We start from the raw sequence: 23,995 nt of genomic DNA, 5'->3' as shown, positions 1-23,995 counted from the left end.
GTCCCTGCTCGATCCATGAGGTAGGTTAATGATCCGGGTGTTATGGTTGAGTTGCATAAACTAGATTCGGGTTATGCATGGGATTGTTTGGATTGTTGGAATGTGGAAGGAGTGTCTGGGCACTTTGTGAGTTAATAGTGCCAGTCGAGACCTTTTGTTCAGTGGTAGTAGAAGATTTGGCATTTGATTGTTGGGAGTTAATTATTAAAAGGTTTTTGGAGGGCTGCTGAAAAGGTGAGGGGAATGATTGTGTATCTTTTGTATTAGATTCAAGATGGGTTTGATTGGGTGGGGTTGGCGTGTGTGAGTATATAGCATCCGTTTGGTTAGTTGTGTCCATAGGTTTTGTCATTTGGACAGTGTCCATTGACAAGTGTGTGCATGTGTAATTCATGGTGTCCGATTTGTCACTTGGATATTAAGGGTTGAGTGAATGCATGGAGTGATTAGTGTCTAGGTTATAGTTGTCAATAGCTTCTAGACATAATGGCAACTTGTCATGCAAGTGTACTGTATGGTTATTGGTTGAGGCCACCTAATAGACACGTGGCATTTCAGGTGTGGCTTGGTTTCTTGGATGTATCAAAGAGTCCTTGTGTGAAGGAGAGGAAGGGTTTTGTTGTTTCAGAGGAATATTTGTCGAAATTGCCATCTCTTCGTCTTCCTCAAGTTCTTGAAGAGATTCGAATTTGTTATTGAGAGGTTGGGATTGGCTGGGGATGTGATGGTCTGTTATTCTAGTTGAGTTCCCTGTTGAGTGCATAACTTTTCGATTTTTGACAGAGTGTGTTGGGGTGTTTCTTAAAGATTTGGATTCATCAGTTTCTTTCGATCTAAAGGAAAGTTTTTGAGTGTGGAGATACTTACCTGTGGCTGCTTCAAAGATTTTGACCTTAATACCTGTGTGTCCATTTTAAATGCCTTGGTGAAGAGGTCCCTATGGTGCTATGCTGCTCCTTGTTGCTGCTGGGCGTGGTGTGTTTGCATGTGTTTTATTCTTCTTATGGAACGTAACTGTTTGCCACTGGTTAGTTGGGGTGTTGGGGGTAACCGACGTGTGTTATAGGTTTGGAGATGCTGGTGTAAGTTTGGTGTGAGGGCAGTGGTAGATAGTATGTCCTAGTCTTCCACAGGCTTTGCAGAGGATGTGCTCTCCTTCATATATGATTTCTTGTTTGTAATTCTCTATGAGTATACAAGATTGGACTGGCTCTTCAAGTTGCATTTCAATGCATAGTCGTGCGTATCTTCCTCTTAGTGCTGCACTTGTACAGGTATCAATCTTCAGTAGGTTTCCTATTGTTTTGCTTATTTTCTTAAGTATAATTGCATCATAGAACTCGGTGGGCAACTGAGGCAGACGTATCCAAATGGCCGACCTCTCTTGGGTAGCATGGCTTGCTACAAAATTTGTTTCCCATTTTTTGAGGGATAGGAAGAAACCATTGATAAACCAGGGTCCATTTTGGAGTGCACTGGCCATATTTTCTTCTTTGTTGAACTTGACTATGAAATAGTCGGATCCCACATCTATTAGTGGAAAGTTCTCGGATGGTTTCCACATTTCCTGCAATTTCTTCTTTAGGTATTGATGTTGTATTCGTTTGCTTAGTAGCTTAATGATCAGAGAGTATCTCCATGGTAGATACATTCTATTTTTGTCTTCTTCTATTAGATGAATTGTTCTTATACCTTCCTGCAAGTCATTTGATGTTTGTGGTATTTGGTCCTCTGTTAATTGTTGCTCTTCCATTGTTTGTTCATCTTCTGGCATGTCAATATGCATCATGAATTCTGGTGCCAGTAGTTTTTCCTTGAAGGTTGTTTGAAGGCCTGCACTTGTGCCATTAGTAGTTTTGGGTGTGATAGTGGTAGATGTGGTAGATATGGTAGTAATCTCTGGTGGCTTTGGTGGTATGTGCTGGGTTGTTGTTTCAGTTTCTTCTTTTTCCATACCAGATTTTTTTCCGTCCATCACTCGATAACTTTTAACTCTTCTACAATAAAGTCACAAGACTGTTATTTTAATTTTTATTAGTTCATGAGATGTTAATTAATAATAGTTTTCTGGCATGAAATATTTTTATGTGATATATAAGATAAACATGTTAGAAGATGTTGAATTTCGTTTTTATGTCACATGCTTGTTCATTACATAATTTTGAATTATTTATTACATGTGATGTAAATCAATTTAGGACTAAGCATGTAGACAATTTGAACTAAATTCACATGCTATAAAAGATTTGATCTTCATGTTATTAAAAACTGTTTTAGTAACAATTCCCTCTTACTAAAATTTGAGTTCTTAAATAATAAAATATAAGATATTTTATTATAGAGCTATCCATCAAGGTAAATATACTTATTTCTTGTTTATAAGGGACGGCCTGACTACCAGGAGACTTATAGTTCGAGAATATGTTAAAATTATTTATTGCATTAGATGTATGGATTGAAAGAATTATTCAATTTTACACTAGACGCCTGGACCATCTGGGGGAGTATAAAATTTAATAAGTTATTTGCTATCATGATGGTTAAACTCAACTATGCCAATAGGATCGACCTGACTATCAGGGGACTATTTGACATAGAGCTATTTAAGAAAATTGTATAGGGATACAATTGGTAAGAGTACCTACCTTTAAAATATATGTGAGAAACGACTTGACTTCCAAGGGGCTCATACATATTGTTAAAGGATTCCTTTACTCCACTAATAGAAATAAAGATTTCGTAAACTATAATGAGGGTAAATAGTTTAAAATAATTAGTGGAAATATCATTTAGATAAAAGTCCATGTCTTTTTGATATATGCAAATATGTTCTTATATCATTGCCTTTTCTTTTCTATATTTTAGATTTCTCAATATGTCTGTTATATCACTGCATGGAATACTTGAGACCAACAAGTTGGTAGGACCAAACTTTAATGACTGGTATAGAAATTTGAGAATTGTTCTCATGCATGAAAAGCTCATTGATGTGATCGATAAGCCTGCAAAGATAGTCCCACTAGAGAATGATGTTCAAGGCACCAAGGTTTATCAGAAATACTTGGAAGAATGCCTTGCTATTAAATACATCATTCTCGCTTCTATGAGTTCTAAACTCCAGAAGAAACATCAGAATATGGATCCAACTGCAATCATTGAATATCTTAAGAAGATGGTTGATATACAGTGGGACATTGAAAACTCTCCAGTTGGACCCCTTGTCAATCATATGATTGTTCTTACCGAAGAACATGAGAAGTTGGGGTACAAGCTTGGTAAAGAGCTTTCTGAAGATTTGATCTTGCAGTCAGGATATGATGTTGAATGTTTTTACTGTAAGAAGAAAGGGCATTGATTGAGAAACTGCAAGGAGTATCTTGCAATTCTAAAGGACAAGAAACAAGGTGAGACATTAATGAAAAATGTTTTTAAAGTTTCTTTAGCTACTACTAATTCTACACTGTGGATATTAGATACTGGCAGTGGTTATAACATCTGTAATATGTTGCAAGGGTTCAAGATAAGTAGGAGGCTAAAGAAAGAAGAAGTTAATCTACAAGTTGGAAATGGTGCAAAAGTTGCGGCTGTAGCTGTAGGATCAATTTATTTAATAATGCCTACGGGCAAAGTACTTATGTTGGATCATTCTTATTGCGTTCCTAAATTTGTTTCGAACATAATTTCAGTTTCTATGTTAGACAAACGTGGTTTTCACATTAATATAGGCAATGGTATTTGCTCTATTTATTATAGTGATAATTTATATGTGAATGGCTATCTCCAACATGATGTTTATGTCTTACCTAATGTGAATGCTAATTCGATTATGCATATTTTAAGTCTTAAGAGGAAAAGAGATGATCAAGTAAATCATACATACCTTTGGCATTATCGGCTTGGTCATATTGGAGAGAAAAGAATTAACAAGTTGTACAAGGAAGGGTACCTTGACAAGTATGATTTTGAGTCATATCCAACTTGTGAATCTTGTCTCAAAGGAAAAATGACCAAATCTCCATTTACTGGAAGTTGAGAAAGAGCTTCTGAATTATTGGGACTAATTCATACAGATGTTTGTGGGCCCATGAAAATTCAAGCTAGAGGTGGATATTTTTACTTCATAACCTTCACTGATGATATGTCAAGATATGGATTTGTGTATCTTATGAAACACAAGTCTGCTTTTGAAATGTTCAAAAGGTTCCGTAGTGAAGTTGAGAAGTAGACTGGTAAAAGTATCAAAGTACTAAAGTCTGATAGAGGTGGAGAATATCTTAGTGAAGATTTTACCAGATATCTCAAAGAGAATGGGATTCTCTCACAGTGGACACTTCCAGGAACACCACAACGCAATGGTGTGTCTGAAAGGAGAAATCGAACCTTACTAGATATGGTGAGATCTATGATGCGGTTCACTGATCTTCCAATAAATTTATGGGGATATGCTTTGGAAGCAACAACATACTTACTTTATAAAGTTCTCACTAAGTCAGTCTCTACAACACTATATGAGATATGGAAAGAGTGTAAGCCTAACCTTAAACACATTAAAGTTTGGGGTTGTCCAGCTTATGTTAAGAGACTACAATCTGATAAACTTGACTTAAGATCTGATAAGTGTAGATTCATTGGGTACCCCAAGGAAACAATGGGATATTATTTCTATCACCCTTCTGACCATAAAGTGTTTGTGGCCAGAAGAGCAACCTTTTGGAAAGGGAATTCCTTTTAGAAGGAAATTATAATGGAGAAATAGAACTTGATGAAGTTCAAGAAACTAATGAATGAACACAATGTAAAGATCATGAGACCCAAGTTGAAGAACCTTTATTAGATGTTTTGAAGTTGACAAGGAAGTTTCTATCTTCAACGGTTAAAGTTCAAGAACTAAATGAAGTTCAAGAACAGGTTAATGAACCAGTTCCAAACCAAATTGAACAACAACCAAATCCAGCACAAAGTGAACAGGTTGTACAAGTACCTCTTAAAAGGTCTACACGAGAACGTCATGTATCAACTAGATTAAATTTAATGGTACAAGATGATGTATCAAATGAGGTTGATCATAATGATGATAACCCTACGACCTATGAAGAGGCTATACAAAGTTCTGATTATGAGAAGTGGCAAAAGGCCATGGAATCCGAAATGGAATCTATGAAGGAAAATAAAGTATGGACTTTAGTTGAACCTTCAAAGGATATAAAACCTATAGGATGTAAATGGGTTTTTAAGAAAAAGATTGGAGCAGACGGAAAGGTGGAGACCTACAAAGCCCGTCTTGTTTCCAAGGGATATCGTCAGAAAGAAGGAATCGAATATGACGAGACTTTCTCTCCCGTGGCAATGCTCAAATCAACTCGGATTTTGCTTGCTATAGCAGCATACTATGATTATGAAATATGACAAATGGATGTGAAAACAGCTTTCCTTAATGGTGAGCTAGAAGAGGATTTGTAAATGACACAACTTGAAGGTTTCACATCTTCGTCTGATCATAATAAAATTTGTAAGCTACAAAGATCCATTTATGGACTAAAGCAAACTTCTTGAAGTTGGAATATTCTCTTTAACAAGACAATTGAAAAGTTCAATTTTGTTAGATACAAAGAAGAACCTTGTGTGTATAAAAAGGTTAGTGGGAGCACAATTATATTCTTAGTGTTGTATGTTGATGATATAATGCTCATAGGGAATGACATACTGGCATTGCAAAGTACCAGGATTTGGCTATCTGAATAATTCTCCATGAAAGACTTGGGAGAAGCAACTTATATATTAGGAATAAAGATATATAGAGATAGATCTAGGAAGCTTCTTGGACTTTCCTAGTCTTTGTACATTGATACCATCTTAAAGAGGTATAACATGGATAATTCCAAAAGAGGCTATCTATCGATAGGTACTGGAATTACTCTCAATAGGGAGGATTGTCCTAAAACACCTGAAGAGAGAGAACGCATGAGTAGGATCCCATACGCTAGTACGGTGGGAGCTATCATGTATACCATGACATGTACACATCCTGATGTGGCTTATGCACTTGGAGTGACTAGCCGATATCAGGAAAATCCTAGTAAGGAATATTGGAAGGTGGTGAAGACCATTCTTAAGTACTTAAGAAGGACTAAAGACCAATTCCTCATCTATGGAGATTTTGAGTTGAAACTTGAAGGTTATACTGATGCAAGTTTCTCTTCAGATAGAGATGATAGAAAATCTATTTTTGGTTATGTATTCACCTTAAATGGTGGTGCGGTGAGTTGGAAAAGTTCCAAACAAGCTACAGTAGCTTATTCAGTGACTGAAGCAGAATATATAGCAGCTAGTGAAGCTGCTAAGAAAGCTGTATGGATGAAAAAGTTCTTAACTGAACTTGGTGTGGTTCCTTCAATAGAAGGTGCGGTTCCACTGTTATGTGACAATACTAGAGCCATTGCTCAAGCAAAAGAACCAAGATCACACCAAAAGTCCAAACACATTCTGCGAAGGTATCACTTGCTAAGAGAGATCATTGAACGTGGAGACGTCGAGATTCAAAAGGTTGATGGAAAGGAAAATGCTACATACCCATTCACTAAAGCTCTTGGCGCAAAGGAGTTTGACAAGCACAAGTAGAAATTGGGGATGAAGTACAAGAGTGATTGGCTCTAGTGCAAGTGGGAGATTGTTAGGGATATAGTAGATATTCTCTATATCCAATATCATATTTGATGATTTGAACATATTTTTGTGAATGTTTTTTGATATAAAATATATATGGCATTTGATATTATTTTATCATTGTTATTAATTGCTTGATTAATTTTATAAGGTCCTTGTTTAAATATTGAGACTTGATATTGTGATGGAGATCATGATAATGAGAGTAAAGTTTCTTATAATTTAATCTAAATTTGTTCTTGATCGTAGGATTATTAATTTGGACATTCGTAATCCGGTTAGATCAATATTTATGTGATCGTCTTTACGAGATAAAGATTAGTTGATCTCATAAACTAAATTACATAGATAGATGATGCATATAGAGATATGATCATTGAACCTACTCATTGGATAATTCCTAATGGTTAGAATTACCATAAACTGGCAATAGGATATTCTCTTGAAGAATGTGATGTAAAAGTTTCCTTTGACCTGAGATCGTCATAGTAATTGACAAGTTATTTATTGTGCTTTGATACCAGACACCTATGGCCCTAGGGCAATAATTGAAAGGATATTGGGTACGATTAAATGCTTGTAGAATTAGTGATTGATCAAGATGGAATCTGTCAACTCTTGGTAATGAGTTTAAGCTCCATGTTGTCATGAATTATAAACGACCCAACTAAGACCTTGGCTAGGGCAATTGAATGAAAGAAGAAATGAGTTTCTTAGGTCATTAAATGGTCGATTATATTTGACATGAATACATAGTTGGTCGCCTATTAAGATTTGACAGTTAAACCATATCCTAGGGTGATCCAGAGCTACAAGGAGAAAAGGAATTACTACATTATTCTTCTACTGGTTTTTGAGAGTAAATTGTATACTTCATGCTATCCGGTCGTTAAGGAGTGTTTCTAGACGCCACCCTTGATTAGTATATTGATGTGCTCAATTTACTACCGACTTAGTATTGAACCTATGGGGTCGCATACTATGAGTGTTCTGATCTTTGCTAAAAGATTAATTACTTTAGTATTTGATAATTAAATTAAAGAATTTAAATTATTAGTCCAAATAAAATATTATTATATTCTTTGCTAACACTGAGGATATAATTAATATTGTGAACAAATTGACATTTTCTATTTGGAATAGAAAATTAAACTATATCTCTTGGATGTAATATATATGTGTGATATATATAGTTGGTACTCATAAATAATATGAAATATTAATAAAAGAGTTATAAGTTTAATCCAACTTTGAATTGGATCAACTAGAAAGTCCACGTCTGCCACCACAATCCCATTTAAAAAGGGATTCATGATTCTCTTTGTATGGAAGTATTGTACTCCATATGGCATTGGACTTACACGTGAAGTCACTGACTTAATTAACCTATTCCTACCCTATTTGGAAAAGTTTAGTAATTAAGGTATATGTCAGTATATATATACATGAAAGCATCACGTAGGAGGGTAAGAGAAAAAATGAAAGAAAAGGCCACAAAATAAGAGATACATTACTGACAAGAAAATTGTCTTCCTGTCTTGCTACTATTACGCCGAAAGTTTTGAGAAAATTCTTAGCATAGTATTTTTAATCAATTTGTTCGTGGGTTTCATTGATCAAAGGGTTGATAGCAAGGGTCGGTCTCGGTGTGGATAAGCATAGAATCTTCGCACTATCGAAGAATTTTGAAATGAGACTATCTTTACCAGGTACGTCTCAGATCCGATCTTTGACATGTAAATAAATTTTAAATACGAAAATATCTGCCTAGGATTGTTATTGTCTTCCGCTGCGTGTTGCAAATACCTATATGCAATCCTACAATATATATATATATATATATATATATATATATATATATATATATATATATATATATATAAGCTATATATACTAAGAATTACATTGCATAGTACTATCTATGCTGGGGTACCTTAGTTCCCTTAATACTGTGTATCAATATTACATGCTCAAAATATTTCTAACAACTTCAGTTCCTTGGATGTCTTTCCAAAATACATTATTTGTAAACATCGGAGGAACTGCTAGTATAATGGTTCTTCCCAAAAAGCTAGACTTTGCTGCCTCTTTTGCTAGTGCATCAACCACCCTATTCTGCTCCTTGTAGGTGTGTCTCACCATCACCTTGTCCATCATTTGCATTAATAAACCGCATGTACAAATAATAGGATCATAAGTTGTGTTGCCTGTGAGTAGCATTTGAATTACTTCAGCTGAATCAGTATTGATTTCAAGCGGGATCCAGTCATTTTGTTCTGCTAGTTGTAGCCCTTTCAGTAGAGATTTCGTTTTAGTCATGGTATTGGTGGTATGTGGTATATTTTTCATATATCAAATAATCTAACCCCCATTATGATTTCTGAATACTCCACCAATTCCCCCAATGCCTGGATTATCCTTGGCAGCCCCATATGTGTTGAGTTTATAGTGCTCTCTCCTAGGGGGATCCCATTTAAAACTGGTATGGAAAGGCTTCTTGATAGTTCAATTTTTTGCCAGCATATAATATTCTGTTGCTTTGGAGATGGTGTTACTAGTACTGATGTTATCTTTCTTGTAATTGAAGAGGTTGTGATTTCTAGTTAGCCGAATGTGCCACAAACAAAAAAGAATGATGTTCTCCCAAGGGATGATATTGTTGAAGGGGGGATTCTTTAGCTTGTTCCATATTGATGGTCATAGTTGGGCAGAGAAGGTGGGATTTAGCCGCTGATTTGCAGTAGAACCCTTGGATAACAATTCTTGCTAGAAGTGGCTTGCATTTGGGCATTCAAAGAATATGTGGTCACTTGTTTCAGGAGTTGCTAGACCCAATTCTGTGCACGAAGGACCCGGTAGGCAGCCTATTTTGGGCAAGCATCCAGGTAAAGTTTTTGATTTTGTTAGGAGCTTTTAGTTTCCATATCCAAGTGAAGGTGCCTTCCTCCCCATTCCATAAGGACTCTTTATTACTTCTAAGGAAGATATAGGCTGATTTGGTTGTAAAGGACCCACCTGGAGTCAACCCGCATATTAGCCTATCCTCCTTAGTAGTGTTGGAAAGAATGAAAGTTGATTTGATCAGGTTAGAGATTTTTTCAGGGATGTCGATAGAGATGGAAGAGAAGTCTAGTTCCCAGAGTTGTAGACAGAGTCTACTTTGATAGTTATGTCATTTGGGATTAGGGGGCCTTCAATAATTTCTCTAATGGCTGTCTGGTTGGGGATTCAAGCATCATTCAGGAAGCTCACACTGATACCTTTGTTGACAACCCATCTACTAGCCTTGTTGCATGTATCCCAGCCCTTGAGGATACATTGCTAGATAGGAGATTTAGGCCTCCTAGGGGTATGGTTCCAGTTACAGTGCTTAGAGATCAACACTCCATCCCATAAGCTGGAGGTATTATGGTAGATCCTCCAAGCCAGACTGGCATGAGAAGCTTTATTTTTAAGCTCAGCTTTTTGCAAACCCAGCCCACCATGGGCCTTTTGCTTAGTGACTTTATCCTAGCTAACCAAGTGTATTTTTTTCTTGTTAGAGGTTATGCCCCAGATAAAGTTTTTCTGAATTCTATCAATTTTCTTGATGGTTTTGGTGGGCAATTTGATGTATTGCATGATATGGATAGGGATATTACTGAGAGAGGCCTTAGAAAAAATCGTCCTTCTAGTCATGTTAAGACAATTTATTTTCCAGCCAACCAGCTTGGTTTACATATTGTCAATTATGAACCGGAAATCAGTACTAGTGGGTCTCTTATGGAATATTGGGAAACCAAGGTATTTCCCAAAGGAAGCTATAGCTTGGATAGATAAAGCATTAGTGAGACATTCCATGGTATCCTGCCTTGTGTTAGAGGAGAAATGGACCCTCAACTTAATGAGATTAATTTTTTGGCCAGAATTCTCATTGAAAGCCTGCAGGATAGAGCATATTATAGTGCAGTTCCTAGTGTTAGCCTTTGCAAAAAGGGTAAGGTCATCAGTAAAGAAGAGATGGGAGAATTTTGGGCCAGACCTACTGATACTGATAGGGTGCCATTGCTTGTCTAGAACAGATTTGTCAATTGACCTAGAGGATCTCTCCATACACAGAATGAATAAGTAAGGGGAGATTGGGTCCTCTTGTCTGATGCCCCTAGAGGTCTTGAAGAAATCATTTTTGCCCCTATTCACTAGGATAGAGATGTTGGATGAGCTAATACATGATAAGATTAACTTAGTCATCCCAAGGTGGAAATTGAAGGCATACAGTGTGTCTCTAATGAAAGACCACTTTAGCCTGTCAAAAGCCTTTTCTAAGTCAATTTTGAGAATCATATGAGCCTGTCTCCCCTTCATTTTCCCAAAAATGAGTAATGTACTCTTGGACAATAATTGCATTATTAGAAGCCCTCCTATTGGAAATAAAACTATCCTGGCTAGGTACAATTATATCAGGTAGTATAGGCTTAATCCTGTTGACAATAATCTAAGTGATGGCCTTGTAGATTGTGTTACAAAGCCGTATTGGTCTGAAGTTTTTGAGCATGGATGCTTGGGGGAACTTAGGGATGAGACTGAGTAGAGTTTGATTCATGGTATCATCCATGGAGTGAGATTTAAAGCATTGCTTGCAGAAATCTATTACTGAGTTTCCTACAATGCTCCAATACTTTTGGTAGAAAAAAGAGTGAAGCCCATCTGGCCCAGGAGCCTTAAAAGGCTTAAAGGAAAAAATGGCCATTTTGATTTCACTGATCTCAAGAGAACTATCCAATCTACTTCTTTGACAATCTGATAGAATATGAGTCATGTTCAGATGGTTGGTAGCGGAGATGGAGGCTTGGGTATGTGAGGAGGTGTAAAGGCTCTTGAAGAAAGACATAATGGAAGCCTTAATGTTCCCTTGGTTATAGAGCTAGTTTTCACTCTCCTCTTTGAGGGACAAGATCATGTTTTTTCTTTTCCAATTGAGAGCGGAGGTGTGGAAGAATCTAGTATTGACATCCCCTTCAGTTAGCAAAATTAATCCTAGATTTGAATTTCCAGATATCTTCCTCATTTTTTAGGATGGAGTCAAGTTCTCTGGTCAGGTTGCTTTCTAGGTTTAACAGGTAATTGCTGAACTGGTAATTTGGGAATTTTTGGATTCCAGCAATTCTGGATAGAATTCTTCTTTTTTTTGTGGAATAAGTGTAGTTTTTGGAGGTAGTAACTAGACTATCCCATAGCAACTTCCTATCAGCTAAAATGTTGCTAGCATAAATTGCTGAAAATAACCAAGGGGTGTGGGATGAGAGTTTACCATGGCATGGATGCCCTAAGGGGTGGTGGAAACCTCTTCAATAATGACACTGTCCTCTTTCTATATTATCACAATCCCACAAGATAAGCCAACATTCGGAGATTAGATAAGCATGTCAAAATGCAGCTCCTTTGTCAGCCTTTTGTGGTTAGCCATCTTAGTTTCTAGCAAGACCAGCAGTGCTGCCTTGTGGAGCTGAATCATATCCATGCAGTGCCTTTTGAACTCAGCACTGTTGTCACCCCTAACATTCCATATGATGTAGTTTATCAGGAGTGGTTGGTGGTGTGCGGACTGGTTTCTGTGAGGCTTCTCCGTTCCCTGAGGATTCCTTGTTTGTTTCCTTTGGTTCTTTCTCTTAATGTTGATAACTGGTGTCAAGTTGAGGAGTGGTTTGGTCACACCCTGGTTGTTGTGGGAGACTAGACCCAGTCTGCATTTGGTCATAGTTTTGGGACACAGCAGCATAAGCATTTCGTTGGTCTCTACACTGAACTCGATAGCACTAACTGAGTCCAGTAGGAGAGAGATTGTAGCCTGTATTTGCAAATTAGTTGAAAAACAATCACAACTTAAGAATATGACACATTAATTAAAAAATAACGTAGCTTTAGGAAATATTTTTAAAATTTGAACTGCCACATGGTCTTCAAAAACTTTTCTAAAGTTTGAACTGCCATATGAACTTCAAGAAATTTCCTAAAGTTTGAACTGCCACAATTCAAACTTCCGGTTCTTGAACTTCATGGAAAATTGCCTGAACTTAAGGAAAATTCCATAAACTCTCTTATATATTTTATGAGTCTTATCTATTTTATTTTGTTGTTTCAAGCTAATTGAATGCGGACTGAAAGTTCATGTGGCATATACTTATGCACGAAAAGGTTCTCATTGACATTAATACACTAAACCAAGCAGAGCAACCAAATACATATTGCTTGGAATTAGTTCATTCCTCTTGTACCTATTACCCCAGGTTTCATCCTCTTCACTACAATTTTAGTCCCAACATGTAATTCGTCCTTATAAATACTCCAAACCCATTCTCTTTTTTTCCTGTGCAAAGTACAAGAAGGAAAAAAAAAAGCGGAGTGGGGGAGGGAGAAGGAAAACGAGGGTGTTTATCACTTTGTTAATTTGTAGTTATATTCAATTATTTCCTAAAAGCTAGTTATATTCCAATTAGCAACACTAAAAGTGAATATTTGTGAAAATCATCTGAAAAATTAAACATCAATCGTGACAATTTGAGTTAGCTAGAGAGGTATTTTGAAGTCTAGAGTAGAGGACACTCCTGTGGACTGTTAATAGCTTAGGTAATTAAAATCAGTTAGTTAGGTAAGTTTGTTAGTAGGTGACAGCTGTCACTATCTAAGTTAATAAAGGAGGTAGTGGAGGCTAGTAAGATGTAGATACTCGTGTGTATATATTATATATACTGATACTGTACACATTTAATAGACACAATTCATCTTTCAATGAAGTAAACATGAGTTATTCTCTGCGGAAGTCCATCTTCCTCTTCTCCTTCTCATGTCTATCTTCTTAGTCAACTGAAGGTTCTAGACTTCAACATGGTATCAGAACGTATGGAGACAACTGATTCAAGTAGATCACTCTAAGTGATTTCTGGTTCTAGTTCTTCTTTTCGTACATGCAATTTCTTCGATTCACCTCAATTTGTGATTGAATCGTCGTTGAGAAATTAGTGTGAGCTCTAGTTTCTGGTCATCAATGGCGGTCAAAGCTGATGGTACTAGTACAGGCACAAGAGTTGAGGATATCTCTGCTAATGCGAGTCAATTTTGATGCGGTACTTCAATCCCAGTAACAGATCCAACTCATGTTGGTACTACAGTCATAGATCAGCATCATCCATTATTTCTTCAACCTTCTAATACTTCAAGTGGCTCTTTCATCTCAATTAAGCGAATTATACATGAAAACTATGCTTTATGGAGTAGTTCTATGCGTGTTAGTTTGCTAGGGAAAAGTAAACTAGGTTTTGTAGATGGAAGGTATTTTAAGGAAAAATTTGATGTCTCCCTTTATGAATTGTGGAGAAGTGTAATGCCATAATACTTTCATGGATAATGAACTCTGTAAGAACTGAATTATTGCGTGGAATGGTATATGCCACAAGTGCTCACAAAGTGTGGAGTGATCTCAAATAAAGCTTTGAGAAGGTGAATGGCTCGAGAGTCCTGTACTTGAACAAGCAGATTGCCACCCTATTGCAGGTTATTTCGTAAGTATCTTCTAATTTTGCAAAATTGAAGGAATTGTGGGCTGAGTTTGATGCACTTATGCCCTCCCCTGAGTGTGGATGTGAAGAATCTAAAAGATATGTGGAACACTTTGAATATTAGAGAATGTTGCAGTTCTTAATGGGACTGAACGAGTCATATGCATAGTCTAGTAATCAAATTCTGACTAAGTCTCCTATCCTTCCATAAACAAAAGCCTACTCTATGATAATCTCAAAAGAAAGTAGAAGATCTCTGGCTAATCATACCATCAATGTATCTGAAGTTCATGAAAGAACTGCTCTATTCACCAACAAAGGTCATCCCAATCAAACTCAATTCACTAACAAAACTGGTTCCTATCCTCCTAGTTCTTTGAATTTTAATCCAGCTTTATTCAGTAACAAGGGAATCTCATACTATAACAATAACTTTAAACCGAGAAAAAACCATCTATATTATGACTACTGTAACTTCAAAGGTCACACTACGGAGACATGCTATAAGCTTCATGGATATCCCTTAGATTTCAAGCCTAAGAAGAAATTCTCCTCAGCAAATTCAGCTCCATATGCTAGAGAAAATCAGTTCTCTAACAATCCTACTGGAGGAACATATGGGACTCCAATCAACCTTGCAACAGCTTCTGGAAATCCATCAGTTTCCTTACAAGTGTCCAACTCTCCTAACAATCAGTCTGCTCAAGCTGCAATAGGAGGAATTCCTCAGTTTACACAGGAGCAATACAATCAAATCATGCAAATGTTAAGAAAAGGGAATGAGAATAGTGGTTCTGCCATGGCAGCAGGTATGACACATAGTATAACTGTTCTTACAGATAAACCTAAGTGGATAATTGACACTGGAGCTTCAAATCACATGTTACATAGACTTGACATGATGTTTGTCTTAAAACACTTGGGAAACTCTAAAGAAGGAAAAGTATGTCTACCCACATGAGATGTAGCTACAGTGATATACATAGGTTCCACATATATATTTCCTGGTCACAAGATAACTAATATGATGCACATTCCTGAGTTCAGATACAATCTTTTATCTGTCTCAAAAATTACAAAGGAGTTAAGGTGTGTAGCTATGTTATATATTGACTATTGCATCTTCCAGGATCTCTTCAATGGACAGGTGAAAGAGATTGGTAGATAAGACAGTGGATTGTATGTACTCACCTCTGAAAGTGCAATAAAGGAAATTAGTGTTGCACCTACTACAAGAAGTGCAAGCTCAAATCCAAGGTCTCTCACTGTAAATACCACAGAGAATAATAAAATAAATGTAGCCTTGTGGCATAGGAGATTAGGTCATGTACCTTTGGATGTACTGAAGAGAGTAAGTGTTTTTCAATCTATGCATTTTGAGGATATTGAGAAGCATTGTACTGTTTGTCCTTTGGCCAAGCAAACAAGGCTACCATTTCCTGTAAGTACCTCAATTGCTCATTCCAATTTTAATATTATTCATGATGATGTGTGGGGTCCTTACCTATGATGGGAAAAGGCACTTCTTAATATTAGTTGATGATCATTCCAGAATCACCTAGATCTTTTTATTACCTTCAAAAGCTGAGACAGTTGTTGTTCTCACGAATTTCTTCTTAATGGTACAAAACATTTATTCTTCAACTATTAAGGTTCTAAGGACAAATAATGGTTGTGAGTTTTTCAATCAGATGACAGATCTACTTCAATCACTAGGCATCATTCATCAAAGCTCATGTGCCTCTACAGCAAAATGGATTAGCTAAAAGAAGGCATAGACATATACTCTATGTAGCCAGAGTGCTCAGGTTTCAGGCCTCAATTCCTCTTAGGTTTTGGGGAGAGTGTGTTTCTACTGCAGTGTAACTTATAAACAGGTTGCTTGCTTCCACTCTCAAAGGCAGGACTCTTTATGAAACTCTGCATGGTTTCCCTGCCTCTCTTGCTCACTTGAGAATATTTGGGTGCCTAGGTTATGTGTCAGAGGTGATGAAAACAGATAAATTTTCCCCTAGAGCTATTCCAACAGTCTTCCTTGGTTATTCAATAGTTCAAAAGGGGTACAAGATGTATACATTGGCTTCCAAGGAATTTATTATGAGTAGAGATGTGGTGTTTAAAGAGGATGTCTATTCCTTTAAACATATTGACCTGCCTATATCCTCTCTATTTCCTATCCTAGAATTATCACCTCATAGTGTCTCTGACAACAGAGTGACAGTACCTCTTTAGGATGATCTGCTCTTGCTACCATCTCTACTGAGCATTCTACTGATACCTTAACCTCAACTGAGAATCCAGATCTGGCTACTGATGCACACATCAATACTCTACCTGCAAAACTGCATGTTGATACCTCACCATCTATATTATCTCCTAAAGCATTTGAGCCTAACAGAAAATCTCAAAGGGTATCTAAACCACCACTGTGGATGAAGGACTATGTGATTCAGTCTCAAGGAAAATCTAACTGTTGCTATCCTCTTTCCAACTATGTGAGCTATGCTAATATCTCTTCTGTCTACAGCTCTATTCTCTCTGCCCACTCAGCTATTATTGAGCCAAAGACTTACATAGAGGTAGTTAAGAATCTCAAGTGGATTGAAGCTATGAAGTCTGAAATCACTGCCTTAGAAGAGAACAACACTTGGAGTATAATTGATCTTTCCTAACGGCAAGGTTCCAATTGCGGACAAATGGGTGTTCAAGGTTAAATATACAGCTTCAAGTGTAGTAATACAAAGCCAGACTAGTGGCTAAAAGTTATAGTCAGCAAGAAGGTTTGGACTATACAGAGACCTTCTCTCCTTTGGCCAAGATGGTCACATTTAGGTCTGTAATAGTAGTAGCTGCAGCTAGGCATTGGCAAATCTTTCAAATGGATATGCACAATGTCTTCCTTTAAGGGGATTTAGTTGAAGAAGTATTGTTAGCGGAAACGTAAAAGAAAGAACACAAGATTTAACGTGGTTCGGATCAAAATAATCCTACGTCCACGAGAGAACAATTGCCCTTTTAATATTAACAAAGGAAGGGGAGATTTCCCAATTACACTTAAGAGAATTTCTCTCTTAACTCTCTACTCACTACAATGTATTGTATTATTTTGGGATAATTTCTACAAGTGAAGGAGTGCATCTATTTATAGAGGTAAAGACCTCCTCTTGATGTCATTGCTGACATCAAACTACCTCCTCTTGATGTCATGGGTGACATCAAAGGAGGAAGCTTCCTCCTAGCATCCACACCAACTCTTTCCACCAACTCTTCCAATTGGCATGCCATTGTTGACTAAACATAAACCAACATTTTCAGCATGCCATTGTTAACTAAACATAAACCAACATTTTCAATCTCCACCTTGGTTTGCGTTTCGAGCGTGTGAACAACTCTGGCCAAAACTTCTAAGCTTACTGGGCAACCCCGTTGTAAGAAACAAGAAGAATCAAACCATTGTTGAACATACCACCTCCACCTAGCAACTGTTCTCTTCGGAGTTGCATCAGTTGATGCACACCCCCGCCAAGTCCTTGCAGTGTGCAAACTTAGCGAGCGGGACTATCTTGGTCAACATGTCTGCAGCATTATCGTCTGTGATAACCTTCACGACCTTGATAGTTCCCTCATCAATAACATCTCGAATAAAATGAAATCTGACATCAATGTGTTTAGTGCGCTCATGAAATCTCTGATTTTTCATTAGATGAATAGCACTCTGACTATCACATCTAAGAGTTGATTCCAGCTGAACCAAACTCAATTCCGCTACTAAACTTTTCAACCAGATAGCTTCCTTTACCGCCTCCGCTGCTGCCATGTATTCTGCTTCTGTCGTAGACAAAGCGACAATCGACTGCAAAGTCGACTTCCAACTGACGGCACTGCCAACGAGGGTAAAGATGTATCCAGTTGTGGACCTTCTTCTGTCAAGATCTCCTGCATAGTCAGAATCCACATAACCGAGAATTGAAATACCTGTACCACTTTTTCGAAAGGTAAGACCAACACCAGAAGCTCCTTTGAGATATCTCAATATCCACTTGACAGCTTCCCAATGCCTCTTTCCTGGGTTGGACATGTATCTACTTACCACACTTACAGATTGAGCAATATCTGGACGTGTGCATACCATAGCATACATAATACTACCAACTGCACTGGCATAAGGAATCTTTGACATATGCTCCACCTCATCCTCGGACTGAGGCATTTGTGACTCTGAAAGTTTAAAATGAGGAGCTAATGGTGTACTTACAGGCTTGCACGTTTGCATATTGAATCTCTCGAGAACCCTTTCAATATACCTCTTCTGAGAAAGATGTACAACATCGTCTTCTCTTGAAATCTCCATACCAAGGATTTTCTTTGCAGCTCCTAAATCCTTCATGTCAAATTCCTTACTCAATAGTTTCTTCAAAGCATTTATCTCTGTAATGTTGTTAGCAGCAATAAGCATATCATCAACATACAACAGTAAATAAATCATTGAGTTACCAGACATCTTCTTGTGATACACACAACTATCAAATGCACTCCTTGAGAATTCATGTGTAGTCATGAATGCATCAAACCTCTTGTACCACTGTCTAGGGGATTGCTTCAAACCATACAAAGACTTCTTTAGTTGGCATACGTGATCTTCTTTTCCCTCAGCTAGGAAACCTTCAGGTTGATCCATATAGATTGTCTCTTCTAGATCACCGTGTAAGAAAGCAGTTTTGACATCAAGCTGTTGAAGCTCCAAGTCAAATTGTGCAACCAATGCTAGTAGCACGCGAATTGAGCTATGCTTCACGACCGGAGAGAAAATCTCATTGTAGTCAATTCCCTCCTTTTGGCTGAAACCTTTTGCAACCAATCTCGCCTTGAACCTAGCATCTTCCACTTCAGGAATTCCCTCTTTCTTTCGGTAGACCCACTTGCATCCAACTGTCCTCTTCCCCTTTTGTCTTTTCACTAAGACCCATGTCTGATTCTTGTGAAGAGACTCCATCTCTTCAGTCATGGCTAACCGCCATTGTGCGGCATCCTTGCAAGAAGTTGCTTCAATATACGAGGAGGGCTCCAGATCTTTAATCTCTTCTTGTGCAGCTACGAACGCATATGCAATCAAGTTTGCTTGATTTATAAGGCGTTCCGGTTCTCGTGTCTGCCTCTTCTCCCTCCCCTTCGCAATTGTGTATGGTTCATTGACAGCAAGTTCTTCAACGCCTACATCTTCTGACTCATCTTTAACCTGAGTCTCTTGATCCTTTTCCTTGGCAAGCTCCACCGGAAGCTCCACCTGCTCGTTGTTCTTGTTTCCTGAAAACTCCACGGAAACTTTACGGGGATCAAGTATAGAGGATTCATCGAAGGTGACATCTCTACTAACTATAAATTTGAGTAAAGACAAACACCAAAGTTTGTACCCTTTTACTCCATCCACATACCCTACGAATATGGCCTTCTTAGCCCTTGGTTCAAGCTTTCCTTCATTAACGTGATAATAAGCTGGACACCCAAATACTCGTAAGTATGAATAGTTAGAGGGTTCACCTGACCATACCTCATTCGGAGTCTTAAAGTCAATTGCCGATGCTGGAGATCGATTGACAATATGAGCAGCAGTGTGAACTGCTTCAGCCCAAAATACTTTGGACATTTTGGCTTGTAGGAGCATACAACGAGCCTTTTCAAGAAGAGTTCTGTTCATTCTCTCGGCAACTCCATTCTGCTGTGGGGTATGCCTGACAGTCCTATGTCTTGAGATCCCATGAACCTTGCAGAATTCATTAAACTCTTCATTGCAAAACTCCAAGCCATTGTCTGTGCGAAGATACTTGATTTTCCGCTCCATTTGATTTTCAACCAAAATCTTCCACTCTTTAAATGCTTCAAAAGCATCACTTTTTGCCTTCAAAAAATGCACCCAAACCTTTCGTGAGAAATCATCAATAAAAGTGAGAAGATACCTCTTTTTGCCCTTCGATGGAAGTTTAGAGGGACCCCATAAATCTGAATGGATGTAGTCTAGCACTCCTCTTGTCTTGTGTTTGCCAGTGCTGAAGCTGACCTTCTTTTGCTTCCCTAGAACGCAGTGCTCACAGAAGTCAAGTGTGCTGATCTTCTCACCTTCCAAAAGGTTACGATTGCTCAACATCTCCAGTCCACGTACGCTCATATGACCCAGTCTCATGTGCCATAGTCTTGCCTTGTCATCATTAGATAACTGCACTGTAGATGCATTTGCAGAGCCAACAATGGTGCTTCCGGCCAATGTGTAAAGGCCGTTCTCCAGCTTGCCTTTCAGCATGACTAAAGAACCTTTAGTCACCTTTATAGTTCCTGCTTCGCTCATGTACCTGTAGCCTTGTTCATCCAGAGTACTCAGGGAGATCAAATTCTTCTTCAGATCAGGAACATGACGGACTTGTGTAATAGTCCTCACGACTCCATCATGGCAGCGAACCCGAACTGAGCCAATGCCAACTATTGCACAAGTTGCATTATTGCCCATTACTACGGTTCCTCCACTTTTCTCGTAGCTGCTAAACCAGTCTTTTCGGAACGTCATATGCAGAGTACAAGCAGAGTCTAACACCCATTTGTTTTCATAACTACTATTATTATTACACGATGTTGTTAGTACATAATCATTATCAAAATTATGTACCTGTTCAACTGTAGATGCACTCGCCTTTTCCTTGGACTTTGACATTGGGCAATCTCGTTCAAAGTGCCCCTTCTTGCCACAACCCCAACACTCTGTATTCTTCTTGTTCACACGAGACTTTGATCTGTGCTTTGATTTGGTCTTTCCCTGTTGGCTAGTCCGGCCTCTTAACAAAGAGGCCACTTGCCTGGTCATCTCTATCTCCTTCAATGTGCCTCCGCACATCACTAGAGTTAAGTGCCTGCCGCACTTGCTCAAGCTTGATAGGCTCCTTGCTATACATCATTGAATTCTCAATATCACGATATCCTGAAGTCAATGAAAATAGCAAAGCACATGCAAGCGTCTCCTCCTCCCTTTTAATTCCTGCAATCTGTAAGTCCATGACAAGTTTATTAAACGCATCTAAATGATCTTGTAACGAAGTACCTGACCCCATCTTAAATGTGTGAAGACGCCGTTGTAACAACATCCTTGTTGTCACTGATCGGTCTTGGTATAGCCCTTCTAGCTTTTCCCATAACTGTTTGGCCGTCTCTTCGGTACCCGTACTCACTTCACAAAGCACGTTAGGTGCAAGGGATAGTTGGATTGCACTCAATGCATCCCCTTCAATCTTCTCCTTGTCGGGAGCTGATATATCCGTAGGATACTTTCCGTCAATAGCATGGATTGAACCTTCCCTCCGCAGTAACGCCATCATCTGGATCTTCCAGATATTGAAGTTGTTGCGTCCATTGAATCTATCAATTTCAAACTTCATGGAACTCATATTTGCTTGTTCTTTCTCCTTGGATCGTTAAAGAATCCTGTCGCTCTGATACCAATTGTTAGCGGAAACGTAAAAGAAAGAACACAAGATTTAACGTGGTTCGGATCAAAATAATCCTACGTCCACCAGAGAACAATTGCCCTTTTAATATTAACAAAGGAAGGGGAGATTTCCCAATTACACTTAAGAGAATTTCTCTCTTAACTCTCTACTCACTACAATGTATTGTATTATTTTGGGATAATTTCTACAAGTGAAGGAGTGCATCTATTTATAGAGGTAAAGACCTCCTCTTGATGTCATTGCTGACATCAAACTACCTCCTCTTGATGTCATGAGTGACATCAAAGGAGGAAGCTTCCTCCTAGCATCCACACCAACTCTTTCCACCAACTCTTCCAATTGGCATGCCATTGTTGACTAAACATAAACCAACATTTTCAGCATGCCATTGTTAACTAAACATAAACCAACATTTTCAAGCATAAATGGAAATTCCACAGGGGTTCTCTAGTCAGGGAGGGTCTGGTAAAGTCGGCGGACTCCACAAGTCTTTGTATGGCCTCAAACAGGCACCGAGGCAGTGGAATAAGAAGTTGACTGATGCTTTACTACAGTTTGGGTTCACCTAGAGTCATTTTGACTACTCTCTTCTCTAAGAAGGTGCAGACTAAGATGGTTCTTGTGTTAGTGTATATAGATGATCTATTGGTTTTAGGCAACTGTTCTCAATTGATCTTGCAAACAAGAAGTGATCTGCAACTCAAAGTCAAGATGAAGGACCTTGGTGAGCTCAAATTCTTCTGGGGCATTGAGTTTGCTAGATCAAAGGAGGGAATTGTCATGAATCAAATGAAGTATGCTTTGGAATTGATTACTGAGATGGGGCTAGGAGGAGCTAAACCTGCTGGTTCTCCATTGGAGCCTAATCAGAAACTTACATCTGCTGATTATGATGCCTTCATCAACAATCAATCCATAACAGAAACTCAGCACACAGATGTAGAAAATGATAACCTGCTGACTGATGCTAGCCAATATCAAAGCTGAATAGGAAGACTTCTATATCTAACTATGACAAGGGTGGACATTGCTTTTGCTGTTCAAGTACTTACTCAGTTTATGCATAAACCCAAGCAATTTCATTTGGAAGCTGCACTAAGAGTGGTAAGGTACATAAAAATGCATCTGGTATGGGCTTGCTAAAGCCCGCTGAAGGATCTGGGAAACTTGAAGCCTTTTGTGACTCAGATTGGGAAGGCTGCTTGCAGTGGGGGAAATCTGTTACAGGTTACTTAGTAAAGTTTGGAAGTGCCTTAGTCTCGTGGAAGTCAAAGAAGCAGGACACTGTAGCAAGAAGCTCTGCATAAGCAAAGTTCAGAAGCATGGCTTCAGCAGTGGCTGAATTAACCTAGCTGGCAGGCCTATACAAGGAGCTAGGAGTCGAAATTCAACTGCCCATTGATCTACATTGTGACAGTAAAGCTGCTATTCAGATTGCAGCCAATCCCATCTTTCATGAACGCACCAAACATATTGATATAGATTGTCATTTTGTTAGGAAAAAAATTGTTCAAGGAGCAGTGAAGACACAACACATCTTTACAAAAGAGCAGCAGGCTGACCTTCTCTCTAAAAGCCTGGGAAAGCCACAACATGACTATCTATTATCCAAGATGGGGTTGAAGGATGTATTTCAACCATCAGCTTGAGGGAGGATGTTGAAGTATAGAGTAGAGGACACTGTTGTGGACTGTTAATAGCTTAGGTAGTTAAAATCAGTTAGTTAGGTAAGTTTGTTAGTAGGTGACTACCGTCACCAGCTTAGTTAATAAAGGAGACAGTGGAGGCTAGTGTGATGTAGATACTCGTGTATATATATACTGATATTGTACACATTTAACATACACAATTCATCTTTCAATGAATGTAAACATGAGTTGATTCTCTGCAGAAGTTCATCTTCCTCTTCTCCTTCTCATTTCTATCTTTTTACTCAACTGAAGGTTCTAGAATTCAACTAGGTGTCACGAGCGATTTTTTGGATTCAAGAAATGGTGCCAAACATGACCAACATTGGTCGTCAAATCCGAGCGACTGTTGCGAATACAGATAAGGGAAACTATAAGTGGATCCTCCTACTTCATAGGCTAATTTTTTGATTTGGTTCTAATATTCAGTCATTAAATACCAAAACTGACAGTGAGAACGTATACAACTTACTTTAACTAAGTTCAATGAATATGATGTGAAGAAAAGAGAAAAAGTAGCAAAACAGTGATGCACAAGAAATCAAGCTACAGTACTTGACATAACACTTCATTAGAAAGGCAATGCTAAAAGATCAACTCAATATGGTACTGCGACTTA

At 38.2% G+C, this 23,995-nt stretch overlaps 2 protein-coding genes across 2 annotated transcripts; one reads left to right on the top strand and one right to left on the bottom strand.

Annotated features, from left to right (window-relative positions):
- Nucleotides 1-1,060: 1,060 nt before the first annotated feature.
- LOC138887674 (uncharacterized) lies at nt 1,061-1,975 on the bottom strand. Its single transcript, XM_070169451.1, has one exon. The coding sequence runs from the start codon at nt 1,973-1,975 to the stop codon at nt 1,061-1,063; it is 915 nt and encodes a 304-aa protein (XP_070025552.1).
- Nucleotides 1,976-14,424: 12,449 nt separating this feature from the next.
- On the top strand, nt 14,425-16,870 carry LOC138887673 (uncharacterized). The gene is made up of 6 exons (XM_070169450.1): nt 14,425-15,141; nt 15,246-15,287; nt 15,409-15,639; nt 15,915-16,006; nt 16,076-16,418; nt 16,463-16,870. Exons 1-6 carry the CDS (start codon nt 14,425-14,427, stop codon nt 16,868-16,870), a joined length of 1,833 nt encoding a protein of 610 aa, XP_070025551.1.
- The last annotated feature ends 7,125 nt before the right edge of the window (nt 16,871-23,995 follow it).

Source organism: Nicotiana sylvestris, chromosome 3, assembly GCF_000393655.2.
Source record: "Nicotiana sylvestris chromosome 3, ASM39365v2, whole genome shotgun sequence".
NCBI classification, from domain to species: Eukaryota; Viridiplantae; Streptophyta; class Magnoliopsida; order Solanales; family Solanaceae; genus Nicotiana; species Nicotiana sylvestris.
This window is presented reverse-complemented; position numbering and strand designations above follow the sequence as displayed.